The following is a 20,932-nucleotide window of genomic DNA, read 5'->3' as shown; positions in this document are numbered from 1 at the left end:
CTAATTCTGGAGAATCAAGGCTTTAAATCTCCATTTCAACATTTCTGTCCTGCTGTAGATATGCATCCAGAGCACTTAGAAGATGAGGAACCTGTAGGTTTGGAAAACTGGAGGGAGAGAGCCCAAGGTACAGGCAAAGAAACATAAAAGCTGGACAATGCAACACCTGCAAACAAAAGATCCTGTTGCTAAATGAAAAACCATCAGAAAAAGGAGAGCGATCAAGGAAATTTGTTTATTTTTACCTATGAACAGTATGACATATAATTATAGACAAGTTTTGATACACAGGAAAATCCTTTTGTCAACTTCTTTGCTTTGTTTTTTTTTGCTAAATGAAACAGCACAATAATCTTTACACATTCATATTTTGTTGTGGTTTTTTTTTTCCTTTTTACCCCCCTTTTTTCTTCCTTTTTTTTTCTTTTTTTTTTATTTTTAAACCATAGACAGCTTTCTTGGGTTGAAGCAAACTGCAGGACATTTTGAGTACTGGTATATTACAGCTACTTACATCATTTAAGAACAGCAAATGGAGAAAAATAAGTTATTTAAATATTGGTTTCATATACAGAAAGTGCAACTTTGTTAGTTGTTACGTAACTTGCTTGACGGTTTTGATTCCCCAGTGGGCGTCGATTAAAGATAAAAGTATCTTGGACTGAAAGTATTATTTGTTCTAAAAATGATACAGTACAACTGTACAGCCGTGACTTGGTGAATCGACCACTATTGCTGCTCTTACAGATGAAGACCTCTTTGAATAATGCAATGTTTAATGCTTCTGATCCCAGTTTGCATTCGACATCGTGCCCGTAGGAGAGCACAGTAAGGACAGGCGGTATTGCCGCCTGGGTGGTAACCGAGGGTTATCCATCAAAGCTGGCGATTACGATGGCGTTTGGGAATATTTTGGGCTTGCTGCTTCTATTGTTAAGTAGTTGTTTGATTTATTAAGGGTATATGGATAGATACTTAACATCGTTAGCCTGAGCAGAGCAGATTAGGATTCCAGCAGCAGGTTTCTCTTGTGCTTCCCAAGAGTTAATGAGTGAAGTTTTGCTTAGAGCATGGAATGGTTGCAAGAAAATGTAAGAGGTTATGGCTCTCGTACAGCACCGCCTCACCTGCTCATGGAATGCCACAGGTCATGGAAACCACAGCAGGGAAGCTCAAACACTGAGAAGCTTAAGGCTCTTTAGATTAAAATATAAACTAAAATTGTAATTCAAGTAAGACCACAGTCTTAAAAATAAACCCAAAGCAACAATTAAACCCCACAAATCTAAAACTGCTCACTCTAGTCCTGATGGGTGTGATCTGGTTTCCCTGGGCTAGGTAATCATTCCCAAATTAGGGATTTACAAAGGGTGTTTGGCACACAGGTTCATCTCATTCCCATAATTCACCTTCTGTTATTGAGAGGGAAATTAATACAGGAGAGCTCTACTATGTGACTTGCCTTCTCTGCAACACAAGGAAACTTGTATCTTTTTTTATTACATATATCCAGCTTGGACTTTATCTTTGCCCCAGTACAGCTCCTCTCTACTTAACTCAGTTCTGGCCCCTGCCAACAATCCCAGGAAGTCTCAATACTCCTTCCATCTCCTGCTTACTGATAGTCAACACGTAAGCCTCAGAGAGGAACAACAGACAACTCGTCATTAATTAAAAGATACTTTCTTAAAAACAAGAGGGCTTTTTGATGGTTTTTAGCTTTCCATCAGCTGTGTATGCTTCCTGATGCTGCCATGTTAAAACATGCAAATTACCCCCACGTTGTGGTGAACATTACAGACACAGAGCCGGGGGAGCAAGTTACATCAGTCGATTAGTTGCCTTTGCATGACGGTGTGCAGTAGTCTGTGGTGAGACACAAAACAAGGGAAGTAAACCTAATACACAGCAGTTCTATGAGGGCCCAAACTAATCATTATCTGTAGTAAAATGCATAGCACATCTGAATTAAAACATGCCCATGAAAGGACCATATGTAGTAAGGATTCATGGAGTAACCACAATTTTTCATTCATTGACTTGGCAGCATTTTATAAGGAAAGGCTCAGGATGAGGCTGGGATAGGTGTGGCACCAAGTAGTGAAGTGCCTTGTCTAGTTTTATGCAGCAAGTTGATGTTAGAACTGATCCTGGAAACCGCCCCACATCCTGCTCTGTGCTCAGGTTTCTAGACTATCTCCCTTTACCTGCCAGAATAAGCTTGCTGTGTCTTCCATGGAGGGTTTGTGCTACAAGATGCTGAAGGACACACCGTATACAGATCCCAAAGGTAAAGCTAGTTCTGTGTGATTCATGATAATCTGTATTTGGTATATAAAAAGTGTACCCATATAGAAAAATAAAATCTGTCATGAGCCACAGATGCGAACCAAACATTTGACATGGACTTAGGCAGAGAAATACCACCACATCATGCAAAAATGGTTCACCACGTAGGCCAGAACAATGCTGTCTTCCAATGAGAGGTAACATTAACATGGTCATGAGGACTACCAACTGTTGTAAAATCACAGTGTAATTCATAGGACTACCTAAGATTTGTTTTTCGTCCATGCAATGGCATTACCGGACCTGATGATTTCTATGGGACGCAAGTTGCTTCTTGGATGCATTTTATCTCCCCACAAGTGAATTCTGATTTGCAGAAACCCACTGTTGGGAATTGATACGGTCAGGATACCAAGTCAAAGCTGCAGAATAATGATTGACAATAGAACACAGTACACGGAGTATGATTAAAATGAAAAGCAGTTACATATATACAAGGCAGTGTATCTTGGAACGATTTAGTAACAACAGTAAATGCAGACTGTAGTGAACAAGAAGTTAGCCTGACAACTGAAACCTAGTGTAACTCTGCATGGGTAAAAGCATCTCCTACAACGCAGAAGGTGTTATGATGAGGCATTTTACAGAAGCCACTTCGGCTGAAAATCACCCTAAGTGCAGCTTAAGGGTGACAGGTTGAAACGAGGCTTGGGAAACAAGTAAGTGAGCACTAGGTAACTGCTTAAAAGCTCATTTTAAGGCAAATAAAAAGCTGATTGCTAGAAAGCAGTTATAAAAATTACCTCATCTCTGTACAAATAAAAAGCTTTCTGACTCTCCGTGGGTTAGTTGCTCTGGAGTGACAGAGGTGGACCACACTGAAGGCTAATTCCAGTCCAACAACTTTGGCCTAGCTAAAGGCTTTGTGGCGTATTGGGACCTATACCAAGCACCAGTGAAGCTGACTGAGGACGGCTATGTTCAGGTCTTGACTGTTAAATGAAAGGTATTTGCCAAACACCCCCTACTGGAATTTGCACCTTCAGTTGTACTTGGTCTTTAGAGGACTGACTCTCAGGACCTGGAACCTAGGCATACAGAAGATGCCCAATCTAAGGAGCTCTCCATAGAAACAGGGCCTATTGCTAGTATTACTTCCACAAACTGGAGGAAAATGTGCAAGGGTCTCTTAATTATGTGAAACTGTCTTATTCTGAGGCCAACCCTATGCACTCTATGAAATAAGATTATGTTATACATGAGGAGGGGTGAGGGAAGTACCACATCACTGTTACCTGGTGGTTTCTTCTCCTTCAGTTGCCAAAAACAGTGATAGAAACATTTCATATCCATTGAGGAAGATATCTGCCTGCCTTTGGGAGCCACTTCCTTGACCCTGTTAGCTATGTGAAGTAGTTAGAGGAAAATTGGTGCAGGAAGAAGCAGTGGATTCTCAAAAAGGCAATACCACACTATGGAGGATGTTAAATTGCCTCTGGATCAAGAGGTTTGAAGAGTCTTGCTGCTGCCAGGAGCTTGCTTATGTGCCTTTCCTCTGTGATGCCAGCTTCTTGAAGGCAAGTTTGTGACAGAGAAGGCACTTTGCTCAGTGTGTTGAATCCTGCTTCTGTGAGCAGGCTGGAATACATAGGTAGACCAATGGAAATCAGCCAGTCAGATACAGAGGTGATAAGTCCTGGGGACAGAGGTTTTCGGCACATTTCAGTGAGCCCTCCACTTGGAATCTGGACAGTAAAGAAAACATAAAGAAATTAATTCCTAACGTTAAACATAGCTGCTTCTTTTACAAAAAGTCTTTTTTTTTTCCTCCCAAAATGATAGAATTTCACAGCAGATGCTCAACTTTCCTCATGTAACATGTCAGTATGACAGCAGTGTGGGCTGAAAAGCTAAGATCACTCGACACAGGAGCAACAGCAACAATTCTGGCAATGCAGACGCAGAGGGCAGTATCCAGCTGCTTGGGTGACTGCCACGTGCCAGAATTAGTGCCTGAATTAGTTTGAGATCAAGCAAAAATTTACACACTTTCCATTTCCATTTAATTTCTCAGCAGGGCAAGGGAATACCAACTGTGCCTATTACCTCCTCAGACCAAGTTCTCTCGTAAAGAGCCATGAAAACTTCTGATGGTTTCCCCCTCCTGCTTTTGCTAAGGATAAGTAGATAACAGGACATTAAAAAAGATGAAAAAGGAGTGTAGAGCGTTTCAGACTTCAGTACAGAGGTGCAGCATCCATAGTGAGCAAGTCTCTGATAGCACTGCTTGCAGTTTGCTTAGACTTTCAAGACAATCCCTTAAGTCAGGAAACAGGGCTATCTACTCTCCTTTCAACCACTAACTGTCCTCCTTGGGACAGGAGGAGGAATCTGTTGTCCCTGCTGGGTGAGCACAGGGAGCACTTTCATACCAGGACTTTGCAGATCTCTCCCTTTACCAGCAGTCAGTCCTTTTAAACAGCGTGCTGATAGACAAGAACATCGGGAAACACTCACTGCCATGCGATGCTGCTTCCTCAGCTGTTTTACCCGGACTTGGTCCATGTTTGTGGCAACGTCCTTTTCAGGCTGGTCTAAGTCTTCAGAGTATCTCTGTACCAAAGCCTCAGGAATGCCACAGCGACCGTGCTGAATATTCCCAGTCAGACACAGAGGAGGGAAGATGGATAAAAGAAGTGTATCAGTACAGTGCAAACATGAAGAAGCTTTCCTCAAGATTCTGATAAAACTGAAAAAACAATCCCTGAAGGCAGGACTGGACCTTAATACAACTACCTTCCCCAAAACGATGCCTTCATCACTACATTCACCAATTCAGATTTTCTTGTAAGCATAAAATCTATCAACAGCTTCCTTTTTGAGTTCTGCTTCTCCCACACTAGCAGGGAAAGAGACATTTCCATGCTCAGTCCCACCAGGGTACCGGTGGCTTGAAAGACCAAAGTCTGAGATTTTCCAGTCTCCCCAGGACACAAGAGTCACAGTTTAGCCATTACCCCAACAGTAAAGACAAATACAGTTATGGAGTATCTAATGTCCCAGTAACCTGTGGTTTCTCTAGGCTGGCTACTCATAAAACTACAACAGATACAATAAATGACAGACTGGCCCTTGGAATGCCAGCTGTGTAAAAACGCTGAAGCAATGTCCTCTACTTACCTTGTCAGAGTATGGTTCTTCAGTAAGATCAATGTCTTCAGACTGCAACTTGTTTTCTATTACCATTTCCAGATCCATTCCTCTGCTACAAGAGACTTTCCTCACCGAAGCAGGACCCAGCTTTATCACATGCTGCTGAACACTAGCAGTCTCTGGGAGCTCTGCCAGCCAGGGTGGCAGCGGGCTAGGAGGAGCACTGAGCTCCTGCTCAGAAGGTGTCCTTTGGACAGACACTCTGTGACCATCAATGGGAGCTGACAAGCTGGTCTTTTTTAGTGGCAAACATGGTGCTTCTAGATTTGAATGGCTCCCACTCATAGTCACGGAAGAATGATATAATCCATTAGAAAGGCGTTCTCGGCATTTTTTGGCTGGGACAGGTGGTGGCTGTGAAGGATGTTTTGGCTGCAGTCTTGCCTCATTTGTGCCTTTTGGCTCAGCTTCTAGACCTCCCTTGAGGACTGGAGCATAATCAGCTCGTCCAAGGTCATGAAAGCTTTTACTTTGTAGTTCCAGAGGTGTCCTTGTGGCAAGATGCATCACTAAGGCAGGCTGAGCTTCAGAGTTTTTCGGGGGCAATGGAGCAGGCTGCTTTCTACCTGCAGCCTCCTTCACAGAGCAGTCCAATTCCTTGGCTCTTCCCTTCTGAGAACCGGCAGCTGCTTTAACCTGCTTAGCCATCAAATCATCTACCGTGCAGGTGCCTCCATGAGACTGAGGCAGCAGGGCAGAGCCATTTGCCTTTTTTGCTATATCCAGTGAATTCTGAGGAGAAGAACCTGCCTCCTCGCTAGCATCCTGTAGCTTGGTATTGGATTCTCCCTGGAGATCATCCAGTGAGTGAGATCTTGGCCATGTATCTACACCCTGGGGGCCATCCAGAGTTTCATAGCTACGACAGACAGCAACTGGTAAACTTCTGCGGTTCTTCTTTAGACCCGTAACGGCTGGAGGTGTGACAGAGCTCTTCAGAGCATGGTGTGCAGCACTCAAACGGCTTGCTTTCTCCCCCTGCTCTAGAGTTTCTACTGACTTAGTCAGTGGGAGTGTAGGATAATTTGATAGCTGGTTTCTGCTGAAATCCTTAAAGCTGTGCTCGCTTGCTGATTTGGAGGGCAGAAGGCAGGTTCTTCGAGTCTTACCTAAGCAGCAAACAAATCACAATCCAGCGTTACAAAAAAATGCAAACTCCTGCAGTGTACATAATGAATCACTTCTAAATGCCTTTGGAAAAAAGAAAACAACAAACACAGCAGTTCTGTTATTTCTTGGTTAAATGTACAATAGTGCAGTGTCACTTTAAGCATGTGAATTAGTAACTTTCAGCATTGTTGAGGATATCAGGAACAGTGTGGCCAGTAGGACAAGGGAGGTTATTCTTCCTCTGTGTTCAGCACTGCTCAGGCCACACCTTGAGTGCTGTGTCCAGTTCTGGGCTCCTCAATTCAGGAGAGATGTTGAGGTGCTGGAAGGTGTCCAGAGAGGGGTGACGAAGCTGGAGCACAAACATATGAGGAGAGGCTGAGGGAGCTGGGATTGTTTAGCCTGGAGAAGAGGAGGCTCAGGGGGGACCTCATTGCTATCTACAACTACCTGAAGGGAGGTTGTAGCCAGGTGGGGGTTGGTCTCTTCTCTCAGGCACCCAGCAACAGAACAAGAGGACAGTCTCAAGTTGTGGCAGGGGAGGCCTAGGCTGGATGTCAGGAGGAAGTTCTTCACAGAGAGTGATTGGCATTGGAATGGGCTGCCCAGGGAGGTGGTGGAATCACCATCCCTGGAGATGTTCAAGAAAAGCCTGGATGAGGCACTTAGTGCCATGGTCTGGTTGATTGTCTAGGGCTGGGTGCTAGGTTGGACTGGATGATCTTGGAGGTCTCTTCCAACCTGATTGATTCTGCAATTCTATGTTCACCTTCTAATGAAGTTTATTAGATTTTTCAAGGGGGCTTTCTTCTTTGCATGAGAAAGTGTGCACATGGTGCTATTTCCTCTTTTAAATAACCAGCAGGCTATTGCAATGGCAAAGCAGAAAGTCAGCAAGCGCCAGAAGATTGGGTTTGCACCACTCCCTTTGTAAAGGTACTGTTAGGAACCACAGGGTTTTATGGAAAAGGGTCTTAGAACTACGAGGTGGAGTTCTTCAGTCTTTGTTAGCTCTCAAACCACAGTGTTTGATTTGGTCTTAAGACGTGTTTTTATTACAGCCACTCAAGATGATAGAACATGAATCAGTACGAAGCACAGGCTCTTGGTAAGCTTTATTTTATATTGTGATAAGAGATGCAGCACTGATTTTAAACAGTGAAGAAAAGTTTTGATCAAAGGGACTGAGTATTCATTCTTAGGAAAGACATGGTTATTTCTCTAATACCACTGATATTTGTTTAGCTTCATATCTATCAAGAGAGAAGCGCAACTGTCTCAAGGCAGATGACCTCTCAGAATGACAGCACATCCCAAACAGTTAGTGTTTGCAGATGATAGGGATGCTTCTCCCCATATAAAGTAATCAGAATAGAAATGTGTTTTTCCAGTGGAAAAAACAACAGAGACCAAACCAAGCTGAACTGACAGATTTGGCTAAATGGCATCAAAAGTGTAATAACAGGCAATCAACAGCTGCCAGTTAAAGGACCAGTTACTTTTAGAGATCTGAGAAGCTTTGCTAACTTCACTGGAATGGAATTAATCTGGTGTACTTTTCAGCAATGGATGCTTTCTTCTCACACAGCTTGCCTTTAAAGCCTTGTCCTGGAAGAAGCTCAATGCTTAGATTTTGAATAATATATACTGCTTCTTTTGAATATGAATGAAAGAACTCATTTAACCTCAAAGAGAAATGGCTTGCTTTCTTTTTCTTGCCTCTTTCTCTCCTCCAGTACCCAGGAAAATAGCAAAGAAAATGGCAGTTACATTTAAAGGGGAATAAGGAAAGCATGCCCCTCCAAAAAAGTTGGCTGCATTAAGTGGCATGGCAGCAAGGTTACTCTAAAATCAAGGTATGCCTACAAGGATGAACGCAAGCATACAGGAACTCCTTTCTTAGAAGCTGTATGAGTCGCATTTAACTCAAGCTAAATATTACCATTTCCCCAAAAAGATATTAAAGACACATCACAGAGTTGCTTCACCACTACCTTGAGTTCAGACAGCTCAGAGAAGTAGCAATAAGACTGCTCTGCCTGCACTTTTCCATGGAACTTGGCCACTGCCTTCTCAAAATAGCTTACAATCACATTAAAAAGACATATGTGAGAACAGGTAGGCCAGTTTTTTAGTGCCTTGGGGCACGAACGTCAATATGTAATGGGTTTGGAAAGGTGTGCTTGCTTTTCATTATTCATCTGTGCCAGCACATGTTCTTGTGCAGCAATTCCCCATATTGTCTAGGGCTTGCTGGTACAGCTCACGTAACAAAATCCACATACCATCCACTTCAATCTGAAATATTGAGCAGGGATTATACTGGTTTAAGGAAAATACACTCAGGAGTCCCAAAACTGAAAGAAAGGTTGTGATAAATGCTACTGTATGAGCTCTTACTGAGACCATAAGGTGACAGAATGCACAACGTTCTGTTTCTTTAGAAATGGGATATGTCTGTGTAAAGGCAAAAACAAGAAATAGGAAGAAGCAAAAAACAAGCAAAATCTGAACAGACAAAAAATTGGGTAAGTAAAAGCAATGTGTAATTAATTCCAGCTCTGTTTTACATAAAAATATAAATGTGGAACAAATGAGCAAATGAGAGGAAGTTTCAAGAGAGATGTTGAGATACTGGAATGTGTCCAGAGAAGGGCAACAAAGCTGGTGAGGGGCCTCGAGCACAGCCCTGTGAGGAGAGGCTGAGGGAACTGGGGGTGTGCAGCCTGCAGAAGAGGAGGCTCAGGGGGGACCTCATTGCTGTCTACAACTACCTGAAGGGAGGTTGTAGCCAGGTGGGGTTGGGCTCTTCTGCCAGGCAAGCAGCAACAGAACAAGGGGACACAGTCTCAAGTTGTGCCAGGGGAGGTCTAGGCTGGATGTTAGGAGGAAGTTGTTGTCAGAGAGAGTGATTGGCATTGGAATGGGCTGCCCAGGGAGGTGGTGGAGTTGCTGTCCCTGAAGGTGTTCAAGAACAGACTGGAAGAGGCACTTAGTGCCATGGTCTGGTTGATTGGACAGGGCTGGGTGCTAGGTTGGACTGGATGATTTTAGAGATCTCTTCCAACCTGGTTGATTCTATGATTCTAAGTTCAAAACATTTTGTCCATAAAATAGAACACTGAATTTTTAAGAAAACTTTAAGCTCTCTGCTTCAGAATAGTTTGATAGAAGTCCTGGGTTCAATGCTGGTGCTTTATACAAAGCACAGGGTCCCAGGCTGTGATTTGTCATGTATAGAGCTAAGCCAGTATCAAAGCCAGCTATTCCTCTCCTCCTCCTGACTATCAGTGCAACTTCACTATGCTTCTGAGACATTAAGAAAGGAAGGTAATGTTTCTTGAAAACAATACTTTTAAATGTTTCCTTCCATGAAATGGAGACCTATATAAAAAATGCCCACAAATGTAACATTCTATCTAAAAAAAAAAACCTCAAAACAACCCAAAACCCAACCAAACAATAGAAACAAACAGTTCCAAACCACACCCAGCACAAAAAATAAACAACCAACCCAAAATGACAAAACCTCCCCCAAAAAAAACAAATGAACCACAACCCCCAACCCCTCCCAACCTACAAGGGTTAAAGTATATAGCTAGAAAGGTTTAAACTACATTTTTCTTGATGATAATTCAGCAGTTTTGATGATAATTCATTCTTATGATTTCCTGGTCTAGTACCTTTCTGTGCTAGTTTGAAGCAAGCTAGAATGTTTTGGTGAGAAGAACTAGATTACAGGCTGTGAAAAGAAAACAGTGGTGATGTCTACTTCCCTCATAGGCTTGTTGAGATGTATAAGAACAAGAATCCAAACATAGATAAGGTACTACTGCTGCTGGGGAGGTCCAAGCTGCATCTCTCTCTCTAACCTCACCCTCCATTTCTCTGACTAATCCACTTTGCTTCCTAACCCCCTGGCTGAACCTCCATTCTTCCTTGGGACTGAGGTAAGGTTGAGAGGGGTAGGGGGAAGGTGAAAGGGCAGTTGGGAGCCCCTCCTGGGGACTCAGGTTTCTGGGAGGGCTGTTGTGTTTCTGTATTGCCTTTTACCTTGTCTATTTCTGTCTATAACTGTATATACTGTAAATATATGCTTGTATATTCTGCTAAGCTGTAAATAATAAGCTTTGTTCAGTTTGCAGAGCTGGCTGAGTCTAGTCCTGATGATTTCCAAAGTGTGGGTGGGCAGGGAACACCCAAACCATCACACTTTCATAGTTCTGCCAACCTCAGTAGCATCTCCGATTTAAATGTGTGCAGAAGGACGCAGGTGTCTGGGAGAAAACTAAGAGAACAAAGCCAGATCTCACATGAAACAAATGGAAGGTTTGTGCTGCTTATGGGTTCAGCTCAAGCTGCAGGCATACTTCAATGCTTTTTTAATGTCATCTTTAGCACTGTCCACTTCTCAAGATACTTCTTGGTTATTAGGATACAGAGCTTTTTTCATTCCCTGTCATCATCTGCCTCAGGAGAAAGGAGATCATCTTGGGGACTGTTTCCAGAGGTACCAGAGCTACAGCAACAGATGTTCAGTGTTTCTCTTAGTACTTATTTCTGTATGAAATTTAAGTGCTCAAAACCAAACACAGAATGCATTCAGTGGCCTGTCCAGATCCCAGATAAAATCTGGATGTGTAAGAACTGTTAACTTTGTTTTGGCACTGCTTTCTGTGTCTATTTTGTATGCATTTGAAAGGCCTCTGTTGACACAAGAAGGATGGTGGCAAGGTAGACGCTCCTAGCCTCACTGCTTGTTTTATTGCTTACAAACCAATAGAGATGTACATCACATTAGGCAATGCAAACACCTGCTCCATTGCTTTCTTTTCTGACTGACACTGAACACTTAAGTGTTTAGGATGCCTGCTTGGCACTATGTGGATCTGGGCTTCATTTTCTGAACAAGTCAGAGAACACCTTTGTCCCACCTGATGAGGCCCTGGTTTGTCTCTTTCTTCAGCTCTGTACAACATGTGTAATTCTCATCTTTTCACATCACCTCTGTCATTAAAAAAACCCTATGCAGCACAACAAGAAAAGATTAAAAGAAGCCATTCACCGTCAGGGAAATGAGTGACCTATAAGGAATAAGTAACAGGCTTTCTCAGACTAGAAAAGACAAGACTTGGGAAGGAGTATGACAGAAGTCTACAGACAGACACTGATAGGGTATGGAGATTCTAAAAAAAAGACCAGGGATATTACCAAAGAGAAACAGTTTCAGGAAAATGAATGAATGGAATCAGTTCCCAATCTCTTAAGTCCTTAAATGAATCATTTCCCAAGAGTACCCTGAGCAGCAGCAAATATGCTGTGAGAATAGATTTCCAATACAGTTTGCACACACTTCAGACTCTTGTGTGCAAAACAAGCCCAGTACCTGCACCATTTTCAGAAGTCCAAAAGAAGAGCTTGCTTTCTCTGCCTCATTTCAAATTGAGGACTGGACTATGGACTAATGGATGATTGCTTCCAACTCTAAAATTCTTCCTGTCTAATGCTGTATAGATCACAACCTGCATGTTCCTCGCTTTCCATGAGTGGGAAATGACTCACAATCATGCTGTAAGTACATTGTAGATGCCTATGAGAATAACCAATTATTTCTGCAGTGGGATACTGGACACTGAGAAGTACCTATAAAAGAGGCACCTGTATCACTGCCATAATACAGAGCAAACTGTTTTCTAACCAAAATGCAAGACCAGCTCTGTAATCTTGAACTGATGTCAAAAGATCCAATACGAGTCCCAAACTGCACACTATATTAGTCACACAAACAATATACATAACCACTGCTCAGAAAACCTGAAGATCAGTTTCTTCTCAGAATGCATTTTCCCCTATATGAAGTGTAGTTCATTACTGATTTGCACATTTATACTAGAGAAATGACCATCATTGTTTTAACAGATGAGAATCCAATGCATTTTGAAAGCAAAGAGACGTACAAGCAACTCCAGACCATGAGCTTTGCAAAGAAGGTGGAGTACATTTTAGGTTAACCAGCCTTGAGAAAACCTCTGAACCAAACCCACACTGAGTATTACTTTCACAATGGTTTTCAAAGCAAGCACTAAGTGCATTTGTGAGCAAAAATGATTCAGAAAGGCAGCCAAGTGATAGACGAAAAGCAATGGAAAAATCATCAGTGGCATTTCATACCCTGCAAAACTAAGGCAGAAATGTTAGTTAGGATGTAATAGTAAGTATCCAAGCAGACAGGTAATGCCAATTGCTTTCTGATGATATTATATGGTTGAAATAAGGAAAAGGTACAGACAGCAATTTAACTTCAGTGCTACAGCTGTTATTGTAATGGCCCTCAGATATAAAAAGGAAATAAAATTGTCATTATGTGCTATATATTTAGCCATGATAATATCCCAGCATGCTGACTGTGTGGGGATTCACAGTCAAGAAGAAGAATTCTCTTTTGTGAATGCAGCAGGTTGTTGATTTCAGCCATTCAGCTTCAAAGCAAATGACAATTTCCTTCAATAAATCGTTATTTCTGAGTGGCAGACAGATAGAAAATGCACTTCCTAAGAGAAAGATCCTCTTAAATTGGAAAAGCAGCCACCACAAGGAGCATTCAGGATCTCTGTTCTGGTCTTGGTTTCCCATTAGCATTGAAACCAGACAGTCTCAGGCCAAACCATGGCTCAGATGCTTGGAGTGATAGTGCCAAACTACCCCAAATTTATTCAATTTATTCTGTTTTAATATTTTATCCCTGATGAAAATTTTACACCACCCCTCAAGTAATGCATGCCCAGTCATCATAACAACCTGGTTTCTTCTGCACAGAGAGAGCAATCTCTATTATCATCTGTTTTGGTAATTTCTCAGTGCATCACCTTTCACTGATTCAAGATAAGGTAATGGGAATTGGTAGGATTTTTTTTTCTTCACAGTTTATTTCCTTGCCAACATCTCAATTAATTTAACTTGATAATGTTCATACACTAGAAAGTCCTAGATCTCTGCAGCTGGCTTCTGATCAGAGGAGAATGCAACATGCAACCCAAGCAAGAACAAAAACCTGGCCTAAACCAGAGATTATTTTTTTTCTCCAGAGTTTTTACATGGTTTTGGAAGCAATCCTCCTGATCACAGTGGATTTCTGTCACTCCTCCACTGCAAGGGTCCCTAAGACACGGGCATGAGGATATGATATGCAGTGGAGAGGGCAGGGAACGGCAGTGAGAGTGCCTGTTCCCTTAGGGTCACAAAAGAAAGATGGTTTGTGAAATGTGATCTGGTTTCTACTGGTGCAAATAAATACATTAGAAACAGTAGCAATGCAGGCAAATGGCTCAAGCCAAAAGGGAACGACAGAGTCCGAGCAAGGGAGAAAGTTAAATAGGAAGTAGCTGATATTAGCTAGGAACTGGAGCAGAAAGAGTATGAAGTTATCTGCTGAAAAAAAGGCTGGAGGGATTATAAGTCTTATTGCTGTCACCATTACCATTTTCCAGGTTTTCACTGCTTTCGTAGCAGCCAGAATCCCGAGGAGAGCATCCAGATAGGCCTTGGCCTTCAATGAGAAGTTTCTCCTGAGATCCTGACTGGTCGCTGTTACCTAGAGGATGTGAAAATACAGTGAAAAACAGGCAAACATAAAATCCAGCTGAACTTCTCAGCCTTTCATTTCCAACATCATTATCTTGTGTGTCCAAAGAAAGGCAATGAAGCTGGTGAAGCACAAATCTTATGAAGAGTAGCTGTGGGAACTGGGGTTGGTTAGTCTGGGGAAAAGGAAACTGAGGGGAAACTGCATCACTCTAAAACTACCACGTAGAGGTAGGTCTGTTCTTCCAGGTGACAAGCAATAGGACAAGAGGAAATAGCCTCAAGGTGCATCAAAGCAGGTTCAGCTTAGACATTATGAAAAACTTCTTCACTGAAAGGGTTGCCAGTGACTTGAACAGGCTGCCCAAGGAGGTGGTGGAGTCGCTATCCCTGAAGATACTTAAAAGAGCTGTAGATGTTGTGCCTGGGGGGCATGTTTAAACGATTCTATTATTTCCTCTGTTGTATTAATTGTATCAGGTCACTGTCTTAGAAAAGACTGAGCATTAGGAACGCAAAGGCTGGAAACATTCATCTCCTTTGCTAAAGGATTAAGCAACAGCCTTAACGTGAGTGAGGAAGCAGTGTGGTGCACAACAAAACCTGCATGAGCTCCTCCACTGCCTTGGGGCCAAGTTCCGTAACTAACAACCATGGAACTTTATTTAAATTGATGGTGTCAAACTTATTTCTAGGACTTCAACAAATTCTGACACTCAAAACAAAACTAAAAGAACCAAATCAAGTGAAAAAGACCAAAAATCTTAACCCTGACCTATTTTCCAGAAGGCACCAAGAAGAAGGATCAGGAGTGAGTTTGGTGAAGTTAGATATTGTCCCCTACAAAGGAGGAAGGGACAAGGGAGAAGCCAGTGGTAAATATTCTCTCCTTCCTTGGTCTGTGCAAAGAGCCAACACTCAAGTGTGGCCCATCCAAGCTACATAGCTGAATTTCAGGGATTTACCCAGAATTTTTGGTCAGAATTAATATTTTGTGAAGAAACAAAACCTGGAGCTGAAGACACGCATAAATCAAGGATATAGTTTATCCTGTGTTGTTTTCCCCAACTATAAAATGCCAGAAACAGCTATTTCAATCCCTATTCTCAGCACATAAAAGGTAATTACAGGGTAGAACTAAGTGTTGTTGCCTCTCCCAGGCTCCAGCTGTTTGGTCCCCCTTTCTCTTTGTCATCCTCACTTGGAGCAGAAATTTATACTTTCTGATCACTGCATCACACATTCCTTCAGGTTTTCAATCCAAAATTAAGGTGCCCTATAAAAACTCTTCAGGGAAGTGAGCATTCTAAATAGGTCTGCACATAATGAAGAGAAGCTTATATTAGGTGATGAAAAAACTACTCTGATGCAAGTGAAAAGAATCTAACTTTGCAACTGCAGTTATATTGCAGGGCAGAGGAGGGTGGAGAAAGTGTGGATGCCTCTTTGGGAAACGAAATGAATACAAAAGCTACAGGTCAGTGAAAGCTGAGGCCACAAAGTGCTGTTTAGAGATACTAACCACACATCTCTCTGTACAGAATTAAGCATTACCAACTTAATAGCAGCTGTTTAAATTGTAGCTATGACAGTTTCTGGTACAACACAGGATTTGGCACAGAAGCAGCTGAGAACACTCTCACACTGATTCTGCTTGGTGGGATACTGAACTTCCCAGGGAGGTGGTGGAGTCACTGTCCCTGGAGGTGTTCAAGAAAAGACTGGATAAGGCATTTAGTGCCATGGTCTAGGTGACTGGCTAGGGCTGGGTGCTAGGTTGGACTGGATGATCTTGGAGGTCTCTTCCAACCTGGTTGATTCTACAATTCTGCTTACACTTAGGGACAAAGTGGGAAATTCAATACTGTCTCAAGCTGCTGCAACTAGGTACTGAGTGCATCTAAATTCACATCTCAAGCTTTTCAAATGATCCTACTCTGCCATGACCACTGTGTAGATGGTAGAGTCCTGCTTCCTCTTCTGTGGCAAAAAACACCATCGAATTTGACTGCTGTGTCTTACCCTGCTTTCTCTGACTTTGCAACCACTTGCCTGAATCTCTGTACAACAGGCAGCGCTGCACTGCTGCACCTTTGTGACCATGACCCCTTAGCTGGGTCAGTGTCTTCTGTTCTGCACTTGTCTGATCTCTTTTCTCCCTTTGAAAACTCAGTGTGTTGTCAGGTGTACAACCTGAAGCTACTTGTACAATCTTGCCATTCACGTGCCAAGAATCGTGTGCACGTGCAGGCAAAAGAAGAGAAAGTTTAATACACATTACCTTCCTCCACAGCCCTCTGGGCTTTCATCTGTCTCTTATCCCTGATAATCTCAGTCTCTTCCCTCTAGTCTACAAGTTTCTTCTTCCTATTCTATATTCCTCAGCTGCTTGAGTTGGTTATCTCAGGATTTACTCCTGAGCATCAGTAATTCTCAAGAGCATGTGTTGTACACTTGACATCACTTGAATAAAGCTGGGGAAGGGGGATTACATGAACAAAAGAATTCTGGCAGAACAAATGCAAGTCTTAAGTCACTCTTCAAAAATCTACATGTTGTTACGCAGGATTACCCTGGAAATAACCAGATTAGGGAGAAAAATGAAAGAAGATCAGAATCTTGGAACCAGTTTTCTGCTTTAAGGGTTTCACAAGGTTCTTGGCAGAGCTGTAGTAAAACTGAAAACCTGAAATATCCCACGTACTGTCGTACTCCTGTAGAAGCTCCACTGCTGTGAGGAGAACAGCTCTGTGCTCAGGATCTCGGATATTCAGTTCATCCAAATCTTCCTCTTCTAAAAGCTTAAAGGTATCCAGGTCTTCATAACCATTGAACAGAAAAGTGGGCATGTGCTCCTGTAAAAAAGGCAAAAAAAGCTGTCAAATAGCCTACTTATTCAACTTCTTTTGTCAATAAAAGTACTAGAAGAGATTTTCACCACCAGCAAAAAAAGTACTATCTTAGCAAATGCAAACCACTGCTGTGCAACAGCAAAATTATAGGATTAGAGCTTGCATAAACACTGCTCAGAGTTCAGGGGAGGCAGCTGTGCCAGAACCAGAATCTTGCTCATATTTCTGTATTTGGAATGCCCTCTATTAAATGGCCTGTGTAACATGGTACCTGGATGCACGACATGGCATAGCTTTGTTTAAAGGGAACGAAGTGCAGCAGCTACATCAGTTTATCCCTAGATTTCTGAGTAGAAGTGTGGAAATAAATTTCCTCTTCAAAGCCAGGGTAAGTATTGTTATTTCACACTTCCTGCTTGCTTTCAAAGTGTGTCAGCTAGTAGCCATACTATACAATAGTTTATGGTCTGTGAGTGCATACAACTTGAACCCTGCAGCACCTCATCAAGTGTGCCAGGCACTTTTGCCTGGCCTTGGCTATTCTCACCCTGTGGCTAAGGCACGGTTCTGCTAAGTGGTGTCATGATTATGAATCTAGTGCACAGCTTTCCAAACTAACAACTCCAAAGGTGTGGCTCCTTCCCACATTCAAAACTGAAGTATAAACAGAAAGAGAATGTGAACCTTCAAGTTGATGCGATCCAAGAGATCCTCAACTGACTTGGGCTGTGGAGGTCTGCCTTTCCGGCGTCTCCTGGTGGGCCGCTTTGGCTTCTCTTCCTCTTCATTCAACACGTCCACGTAGATAAACTTGAAAGTGCCAACTTTGTTGTTCAGCAGACCCATCCAAGTGCCCATGGGGGGTTTGCTGATTATATCAATGATGTCACCTTTCTGTAGAGCCAAAAAGCAAGAAATCCAGTTAAGCAGGCTTTCTGATGGATATTTAAGCAAAGAGGTTCACTTTCTCTCAGATTTTCATGCACACTAGGTGGGTAACACCCCTGAGTTTTTCAGAAGGTGACCTGTAGCTCTTGCAAAAAGGTCTGATAATATTTGTTTTACAAGGGGAAGAGAAGTGATATGCCTAAGACAACAGAGCAAGTCAACAAAAGCACCAGAGCAAACCTCAACCATCCAGATTCACCAACTTGCTTACATGCCAGCAGTGCATCGCTGCTGGTTTGTACAGCTGTCTCTAAGATGTGCAATTATCTGACATCTGATGCTCAGCACTTATGGGCACAATCTCACACCAGCCCTTCTGAGAAAAAGAGGTAAACGTAGAAGGAACCACACAACATTGCTGCTTTTCCTAATGGGATCCTGACCTTAACAAAGAAATGGTTTTGCACCCTTGAGGAGATTACCTGATGTCTATCTGCTTTAATAGGAACTAGCTGCCTTAAACATTTGGAGTAATTAATGTAAAGAGTCAGACAGTTTGAATCAAACACAGCACAATTAAAAGTAATAGAAGTTGATATGCTGAAAAACTGAAGGGGAGTGAAAACTTCCAGCCAGCAAAGTAACTCAGCATAAGCTGAAGATATATTAACTGAAATGCCTTTAAGAGACACCAGCTGCAGGTGCATCCACCTATCTTCCAAGGATTTTGAACGTTTTCCCATGGATGGATTAATTAATTGTGGCAGACAAAGCATTTTTCCAGCATTTCAAACAAAAACCTTGCAAAATGGAAAATAATTTGTGGCACACTTTTATTTTCTCCCCAGAAACTGAAGGTGCAAGTGCCTTTCCTTGGATGTGCATAGGATCATAGGATGTTGGGGGTTGGAAGGGACCCAAAGAAATCATCAAGTCCAACACCCCTGCCGGAGCAGGACAATCCTATCTAACACAGATCACAGAGGAACACATCCAGACAGGTCTTGAAAGTCTCCAGAGAAGGAGACTCCACAACCTCCCTGGGGAGCCTGTTCCAGTGCTCCGTGACCCTTACAGGAAAGAAGTTCCCCCTTGTGTTGAGGCAGAACCTCTTTTGCTGCAACTTACACCCACTGCTCCCTGTCCTATCCCAGGGAGCAGTGAGCAGAGCCTGTCCCCCCACTCCTGGCCAGCCCTCAGATACTTAGAAACATTTATCAAATCCCCTCTAAGTCTTCTTTTCTCCACACTAAAAAGCCCCAGGTCCCTCAGCCTCTCCTCATAAGCCATGCCCTCCTGACCCCTAAAGTGCAGAAGTATTAAATTATGTCCTGTAATATCTTGCAATAGTTCCAACAGATCTTAAATGTGTCAGAGTAATGCAAGTTAAAGGACTTCAAACCCACGCATATAAACTCATTAAAAGGCTTAGAATTGTATAGATCTTGCAAAGAGCTCTTAATGAAGAATGTTGTGAAAATAAGTGTTTGATCTCTTAAAAACCAGATACATCTGGTACCTTGAGCTTCAGAGAGTCTGTATCATAAGGACTTGGAGTAAAATCAGTGTGAACCCTGGCTCTTCCACAGAAAGGTCCTCTGTAAGGAGGCTCTTCATCATCACCATCTTCTGATTTCACACTCTCCCTGTTGCTGGTTGAAGAATCTGTTGTACTCACTGTCTGACCACCTGTGAGAGAGACATGAGGGTCTTTGTACAAACCATGCTAATCAGAGTGAAAAGGTCCTCCAGTTTCCTATATACACATGATTAGAGAGTTAGTTCACTTTGTGCTCCCATTTTCCCAAGTTCATCTCCTCGATCTCCTCGATACTTAACTCACAGGAGATGTTACCTTTGTGGGAAGCTCTGCTCACAAAAAAGCAGAGCAGTGTGAAGAAAGTAAGCTCTGGATCTTGCACGAGGGTCCCAGAATTGCCATCGTGTCTGGAAGTCTGGGGTTGTGCCAATGCTTTGTATTGCTGTTACCAAAAAGATCGCTGCAAAAGCACATCTGATTTTCAGAACACTGTTGGTTATTTAAAAAGGGAGCTTTCTTGGTTTCCATTGGTCTGTACATACTAATCAAGCAAGTTCACAGCATCTGTCTCCCACTCAAGCTCTGCTCTGTGTAGAGACAATCTGGACCACAGAGGTTTTACATAATACTCCTATAACTAGTTAATGAGGGTACCTCAAGGTCACTCTGGAGGGGAGGGGAGTTACAAAGCTCAACAGAAATGCCCAGGAGACATCTACTGTAAACATGATCTTGTTTATTACTGATCAAGGACTGTAATTCTCACTTTGGTCATTTGCATTATAATAGCAGGATGCAACAGGCCCAGCTAGAAAGCAGGATTTCACATTTTCAGCGCTCTGAAACAACCATCAGAGTTCACAGTTCTCTGCAAACCCTAACAACACATCAGCCTTTCTACTTGTTAACCACTGCTTCTGCTTTGACTTTCTCTGATTCTGATTACTGTGGAGGTCTCTGCCCCTTGAAGCTACAGAGATGGAACAACACAGTTACAACTGAACTTACTCATTGAGCTCTGACCGCTTAAGGAACTCCTCAGGCTCTCTACTGAGCCTCCGGCTTTCAGCTTGGGTTTGTCCAGGGAGTCAGTGTCTGGTGGCGGTGACTGCGGAGAGCCTGGCATCACCCCAGGGCTGGACTCCTGAAAGGCATTGAACTATTTCAGTTTGATAGATGAACATAGGTATGACAACAGCTGCTCATTCGTCTCCCAGGGAAGAAGATTTTGTTTCCCTGCTCTGCACAGGACAAGACAACACGTTCTACATTTATCTGCTTCTTTAGCTGTCCTCAGCTCTGGCAGAAACTCCACTTTATCAGGCACGATAGCATGGAGAGAAGCTAACAGCCCAGTCTGAAAAAGCCCCCACTGTAAGCAGAAAGAAGCATTGCAAAAATCTCCCACATCAAATGTTTCCGTGACAAGGTAGCTAACACCACATTCAGCTTTCTGAGT

General features: G+C 42.7%; 1 protein-coding gene across 6 annotated transcripts in view; it reads right to left on the bottom strand.

Moving 5' to 3' along the window:
* Positions 1 to 216: 216 nt before the first annotated feature.
* The window catches only part of SASH1 (SAM and SH3 domain containing 1), a 223,053-nt gene continuing 202,337 nt past the window's right edge, over positions 217 to 20,932 (bottom strand). For all 6 annotated transcript variants that reach the window (XM_064158278.1, XM_064158279.1, XM_064158276.1 and 3 more), the window contains exons 13-20: positions 20,482 to 20,617; positions 19,453 to 19,622; positions 17,730 to 17,939; positions 16,898 to 17,048; positions 14,090 to 14,203; positions 5,470 to 6,611; positions 4,807 to 4,938; positions 217 to 4,034 (exon numbers count right to left, since the gene is read on the bottom strand). In XM_064158278.1, the coding sequence (XP_064014348.1) occupies positions 3,774 to 4,034; positions 4,807 to 4,938; positions 5,470 to 6,611; positions 14,090 to 14,203; positions 16,898 to 17,048; positions 17,730 to 17,939; positions 19,453 to 19,622; positions 20,482 to 20,617 (2,316 nt within the window). In that variant the 3' untranslated portion in view covers positions 217 to 3,773. The remainder of the gene's footprint in view (positions 4,035 to 4,806; positions 4,939 to 5,469; positions 6,612 to 14,089; positions 14,204 to 16,897; positions 17,049 to 17,729; positions 17,940 to 19,452; positions 19,623 to 20,481; positions 20,618 to 20,932) is intronic.

The sequence above is a fragment of the Pogoniulus pusillus genome, chromosome 18 (assembly GCF_015220805.1).
Source record: "Pogoniulus pusillus isolate bPogPus1 chromosome 18, bPogPus1.pri, whole genome shotgun sequence".
Taxonomy (NCBI): Eukaryota; Metazoa; Chordata; class Aves; order Piciformes; family Lybiidae; genus Pogoniulus; species Pogoniulus pusillus.
The sequence above is the reverse complement of the archived record's forward strand: the minus strand, read 5'-3'. Positions and strand labels throughout refer to the sequence as shown.